The sequence below is a fragment of the Haliotis cracherodii genome, unplaced genomic scaffold, assembly GCF_022045235.1.
Source record: "Haliotis cracherodii isolate W230 unplaced genomic scaffold, xgHalCrac1.p SCAF_15, whole genome shotgun sequence".
Lineage (NCBI taxonomy): Eukaryota > Metazoa > Mollusca > Gastropoda > Lepetellida > Haliotidae > Haliotis > Haliotis cracherodii.
In genome coordinates, this window is record NW_027266270.1 from 10294107 (window position 1) to 10300921 (window position 6815).

Sequence of the window (6815 nt, forward strand, 5' to 3'; positions counted from 1 at the left end):
ACACTCGTTATTTATAAAAAAAACGCCGTGACTATTAAGCTGCGTATAAAACAAGCACTTGTTTTATTCATATATTAATTTACTACTATTACAATGCCTAATTAGTCAAGTAAATCATATTTTAACGTTAATTGTCACTAGTGCAGCCGGTTTTATCGACGCCATGTCATGCAAAAGGCGAGTCGGGGAAAAAGGAGGTCAAAAGGGGGTTTCCCACGTATTTTCCTTCATGTGTTATTAATAGCGCAACGTCACACATCATATCTGTTTGATGTGGACAACGTAAACTCAACCGCGGAAGAATCTCGCTGGAATATACAATATTTTAAAGTTCGGTAGGCCTTTCACTAACAGGATAGGATATATTCAACGCCGGTAAGTATTCAGAGCTTAAATAAAACACTGTATAATAAGTACAGTGACACCCCGTAACTCCGGTGTCACTTCTCCCGATAGGTGAGGCGGGGTGTAACTTCGCGATCAAGAATATTGCACTTGTACTGACGTGTATGCACCTGTGTGTGTGTGTGTGTGTGTGTGTATGTGTGTGTGTGTGTGTGTGTGCGTGCGTGTGTGTGCGTGCGTGTGTGTGTGCGTGCGCGCGTATCGATTTCGGGTAGATTGCAACTTCAAGGTGAGAGACACAAAGGTGACGGGAAAAGATGCGTTCTACGCAAAATATGCGTTATAATGAAAATAGATTTGTTCAACAGAAATTACATTCGTTTTTACAAATAATACTTTTGTTATAGCGGGAAAAAAATTCGTTATTACGGCAACAGATTCGATATTACGAAAATATGACGATGTGGACAGCTGTTTACTTTCAAGGTGCTTGGTTTATGTAGCGTGGTCCGATGTCATCGAGACAAACACTGGCAAACTAAATACAGTGAAATACTATTCATCCGGAAACCTGCCCTCCGGGCGATTACCCTTGAGAACTACCCTCTATATCAAGGGACGTCACCACGTATTTCTAATTCTATAATCCGGAAATTTCTTAATTCGGAACATTTCGCTTGGAGCAACACGGTCTAGAATGAACCCAAAGATTCATGAATGAACCATTTAGTTGTTTTCTTAAATGTACTGCTTTAAGGTATTAGATGTTAAGTGGATGAGTAAATATTTCACATCGGTCATATTCCAGCCACATCGTGATGTTTGTAAGGGACATTTGAGTAATTGGGCTGTTATATACCTGCTACAAGGGAGGTAACTGTACGTCGTAGCCAGTGATGCGTGACTATGTTTACTTAACCACACCGTTAAAGATTTTGAGTTAGTCCATCTTAAATCCAAGTCGCCTTACAATCGGACAATGGGTTTGTGCAAGAGGAATGGGACAATTGTGTTGTGATTGTAAAGTGGATCGTAGGCGTCGAAGATCGAATGTAACTGGGATTGTTTTGAACAAGTGGGCCCAGGCCCACTCATGGGGTCTATCTTTGACATTCTTTGACGTACGAAGTGTTGTTACGCGACGCTAATCCAGCGATCAGCCTACTGTTAATTCAGATCACTGAGAAGTGTTCACATTGTAAAAAAATAGATACTGATACATTGACAGTTGTATATTAGAAATATTACCACCTGTTTTATTACAAAAGGTCGTAAAGTCAATCCGCCTTCAATAATCCTACGGGGCGGTCGGGTAGCCTAGTGGTTAAAGCGTTAGCTCGTCACGCCGAAGACCCGGGTTCGATTCCCGACATGGGTACAATGTGTGAAGCCCATTTCTGGTGTCCCCCGCCGTGATATTGCTGGAATATTGCTAAAGCGGTGTTAAACCATACTCACTCACTCACTCACTCAATAATCCTACAGCGATTATGGCATCACATTAACGTCAGGTCGAAATGAAAATCCATCGAATCTCCCTACCGATTGGCATCCTGGCCTGCATGAACCGCTGAAGCTTAATAAGTTAGCATACATGACGAAAGGTCCTAATTTTTCAATTCTGAGGGTGCATAATCTGCTACTTGCAAACACTATACTAACAAATGTAAAAATATAGAAAACCTTTCTATCTAAAGCATGCCTTTTTTGTTCCCCTGTGTTAGCGCTAACCCAGCCACGTAATGACTCTGTGAATCCGCTTCACAAAAAGTTTCCTCAGATCAAGCTCAGTTATAACTAACCAATGAGACAGTTTTTCAACAATGCATTTGAATTATGCCAGCTTCTATGCGATATGGTTGAAAGCATCAACAATAGTCCAGAAATAATGTTGCATGATTACGTTCACAGTCGCAGTACTTTCGATGTTGGTGGTGAGCAATTAGGAGTGAGTGATGATTGTTATACGTTTTTTTCAGCGATATTCCGGCAATATAACGGGTGGAGGGGGGAGGGGGGGGGGGGGGGTGCACCAGAAATTGTCTTCACACGTTCTCCCCAGACCACTTTATTGGATACCATACCATTTTGACATAGCGATTGATGCCATGTTGGCATTACTGTATCATTGCTATTTTTTCCAGTTTTCACTTAGCCGTTAAAATGGACACCGAAGATGACTCTGGCGAATACATCACACCCAGGTCTAGCTGGAGTACGTCTAGTAGCGATGAAGCAGACGGTACCTCTACACCTGAAGAAGATGAGGAGTCTTTTTGTTCTGTATCCCACCAGTCACCCTGGCGTAAACAGTGCAATAAAAAGACAGGTAGCAAGATTAGAACATGGCGTAATAATGCTGTCCATGTGATAACAATGTGATTAAGGTTACGACATTCAAGGCCACGGTAAAGTTTCAAAACGTTTTTAGGAAGATATGTGGATGTCATTTCCAAATGTATAGTTTATTGTTGATTTCATTTCCAGAATAACATCGTCTTTTTCATTTCGTTTTCAGAAATACAGGGATCAGTTCTACAACCGGGGGAAATAGTTACCGATGGTGATATGTTACCTCGAAATCATTCACAACCTGTTGGTATGACACATGTTTCTTAACATATTGATTGTACAATTGCTACTACTAAAATAGTTTGAACAATATTATTTTTTCCATGAATAAAACCCTGGATTGGTCAACAGGCATAATGCCTATTTCAAGACCTCTCCACTACATATATGATCCACACAATTTTCAGAATAACACACTATTGATACATTTTTTACACAACGTACCGAGCGATATACCATATCCCTTATCATGAAAAGACAGTCAGATTTTACATTGATTAATTTTTTAAAATGCAAGATCTTCTTCTACAATGTAAAATGTTAAGCATGTGTTTGAGGAATATCATCTCTATTTCTTTACCATCTTTTTACAGTTTTTCAGAAGAACATATACCAAGCAGAGTTTACAAGCGCTCCCAAATATGTCACCATTGGACAAGGAAACACGATTCAGCAATATAAACCGGGTGATAAAAGGAGCCGGGTACAAATGATCCGAGGTAAGTGTTAGGTATGTCTAACGTAAATGCAAATCAAGCCATCGGTGATCCTATACAGTACCTATTCTGTCGAGAGCATAGAGGACGTGAGAGGTAATTCCGCACTGTCTTTACAAGGACTGCATTCGTGAACAAGTTTCAGTCATAGATGTTTAAATATGAGGTAGTTCTCTACAGATTTTTTATGTAACGTTTGTACAGTTACGGGAATAGTCAACATCAAGACAAAAGGTTAATAATTGGATAAACCAAAACCTGGAAGTGTAATGTTATCGAGCTCTTGCTGTTAATGACAGATAACACTTTAATACTAATCAATTTGGTAAAACGAAAAAGGCCATACTTGTGAATTTAACATTTGAGATACATTGCTAAGTTTATTTCTCAGACTCAAATGCATTGTATTGATGTTAGATACCATTTCCGCAGGGTGGCTAGTGATATGTGTCGTTTTTTGTTTCAGGTAAAACAGAAACAAGTATTGAACTCTGCTCATCGACAACTGTGGATACCAACGGCGTGTCACGAGTGATGGACTCTATTGCGAAAGGGTCATCTTTCGTGATTATCACTGGATCACACGGAGATGGAAAAACAACAATCGCTCAAAGAGCCATGTCAAAACTAAGAGCACAAGGGAAACAAGTATTTCATGTATTCACACCGGCAGATCTCTCTGAAGTTGATCTGAACATCAGTGAACCAGTCATTATGTTGGATGACATATGTGGAGAGATAAACTTTGATGAAGGAAAATGGAAGAACTGGGAACCTGTTCTGAAGGGTATACTAACAGGCACAGACAGAAAGCCTTTAGTTCTGTTTGTTGGCAACAACTTTGTTCTTCAAGAGTGGTCGAGATACATTGATTATTTACCCGTTACAAAGGTAGACACAGTGGATGTATCACTGACACCAAGAACATTTCAGGAAAAGGAAAATATTTTGTCAGCACTTGAAAAGAAAATAGATGTGAAGATTGGTCCACAGAAACGCAGACAAGTATGTGAATGGGGTAACCATGGCTTCCCAAAATTGTGCGAGTTGCTTCTGGAAAGGTGCAAGGGAAACATCCATTCACAAGTAGCATCAGTGTTCCGACTTCCAACACCATTAGAAGAGCATGATGTCATGAATTTTGTTAAGTACAGGGGCAAGAGAATCCTCTTGAAGAAGCTACTTGAGAACCGAGGAGAGTTAGACATATTCCAAGAGACGTCTTCTGAACTTAGATATGAACTCACAGTGACAGCTAGAAATCTTGATGGAACATACTTGACCAAGAGAGACAATGTGTATGTATTTCACAAGCACTATATGTATGACCTTGTGGCGTCAACTCTTTGGGAGGACGATCCGAGATTCGTTATTGAAAACTGCACGATGGCATTCATCAACAGGACATTGCAACTGCAGTGTCAACAACCTTCTGGAGCCACAACACAGTTCCTTTTCATCCCAGACTTTCTTCACAAATATCTCCTGTTTAGATTTGCAACAGAAATTTGCAAAGGCAATATATATTTGGCGCTCTCACACAGAGCATGCAGGTGGGAACCTTTTGCGAAGAAACTCATGACTACTGTACTTCGAGACAACAATTCATCCATGGAAACTGTTGTCTCACTTATGGATGACACTCACAAACTGACATTTGCCTACCTATCCACAAGCAATGGTGGTTTTCATATTTTGAAACGCATGGTGGAGCAACTGGAACCCATTACATCGGAGCTTATAAAGGAGATCCTTTTTGGCATTTGTGATGCTGCATCAGTTGACGGGTTAAAATATCTGATAGACAAAGACATTGAATTGGATATCAATGTCAGTAATGATGCTGGTCAAACCCCTATCATGGTAGCTGCCAATACGAAGGAGGAAACTTTTGTTATGGAACTCCTAGCAATCAATCCTAACGTTACTGCATCCGATTTAATTGGCAGGACAGTACTGCACTACATCTGCGAAAATGGACTAGCTAGGGCAATAAAGAAGATAGCTTGTGCAAAAGAAGATGTTGACAGGAAGGACGAATCTGGCCGTACAGCTCTTTTTAGTGCATGTGAGTATGGAAACATTGACATAGTGACGGAACTTATCAACATGAATGCCAGCATAGACTTGCCATCCTTGCATGAGGCTTGTAAGTCAAAGAAGGCAAACATTCTCAGACTGTTGCTGGCTGAAGGAGCACCTGTTGACGCTGTTTCAAAGGATGGTGACACCCTTCTTCACTCAGCATGTGAGGGGGGCAAAGAGGTGGTCGATCTGCTACTACAAAAAGGCTTAGATATCAACACACCTGGCTTCAAAGGAAGAACTCCTCTTGACAAAGCAATAGGACTGGAAAATGACACTATTGCAAAATACTTGGAAGATAAAGGCGGTAAACGCAACCCAAATCTGTCATCTTAGCATATCCCAACACGATCTTGCAAGCACACAGGTTTTGACAAAGCTAAATGGGTATGTGGAAATACCCTTTATCCGTGTCAACATCAATCCGGTGAAAATAGTGTTGAGGTTCTAATGAGAGGTTTAAAATTAAGTTGAAAGAAAAAATAACATGAGCATCATAGGACATTTCAGCAATAACGTAACAACATTCACACTTGTCCAATTCAAAGGTTATCTCAGCTTGACTACTGCAGTAGCCTCTACGAGAACTTCATGAACATCTAATCAACTGTAATGTGTCCAACACATAGCTGCCAGGAAATACGAGTATACTGAATGAGCTTCACTGGTTGCCACTGATGATCCAGTTCAGGACTCTTGGGGTAACAGGCACATGTTCCACGCGATCCCTAATATCAGGTATCCACCAGAGTTTGTAGTAGTTTGTGTTTTTGTTTAACACCACACCCAGAAACATTTCAGGTGTATGACGGCGGTCTGTAAATAATAGAGTCTGTACCAGACAATCCAGTGATTGACATCATAAGCATAGATCCACAGCAGTAGTAGTCGTTTGTGATGGTAGTAGTCGTGTGAAACCATTCCATATCATACGTTTCTATACTTTGATGTATATGGCACATATATGTATATAAAATTTAGAGTAGACGTTCATGTTCAAACTCAAAGGAGTACAGATGCATATGAAAGTGCATTAAAAATTATTTACAGTGTTCTATTAGTATCTATTACATCAGCCTTCATCAGTAGTATGGACAGGAAATGGGTGGCGGAATTCGCTGTGCAGAGCTCAATCCTAATAGGCATGCCGGAAACCTATGATCGTGAGTTCGAATCCGAGATTCGCTCTGATTAAACTTCCAGGTTTTGACAGCACAGTATTCGCACTCCTGGGATTGACCAAATTGGTAAACGTTCAAGATCTGCACCACTTCGCCCTTTCCGCCCACATTAAGCTCATACACAAGCTTTATATAA

General features: G+C 40.4%; 1 protein-coding gene across 2 annotated transcripts; it reads left to right on the forward strand.

The window, feature by feature from the left end:
• The first annotated feature begins 276 nt into the window (after positions 1-276).
• On the forward strand, positions 277-6171 carry LOC139462257 (uncharacterized). Of its 2 annotated transcripts, XM_071243856.1 has the most exons (5): positions 277-375; positions 2490-2674; positions 2864-2944; positions 3291-3416; positions 3880-6171. In XM_071243856.1, the coding sequence occupies exons 2-5, from the start codon at positions 2509-2511 to the stop codon at positions 5832-5834; spliced, it is 2328 nt and encodes a 775-aa protein (XP_071099957.1). In that variant the 5' UTR covers positions 277-375; positions 2490-2508; the 3' UTR covers positions 5835-6171. The 2 variants fall into 2 exon arrangements, with proteins under 2 accessions (XP_071099957.1, XP_071099958.1); XM_071243857.1 differs by lacking the exons at positions 277-375; positions 2490-2674 and having other exon boundaries at positions 2684-2944; positions 3299-3416.
• The last annotated feature ends 644 nt before the right edge of the window (positions 6172-6815 follow it).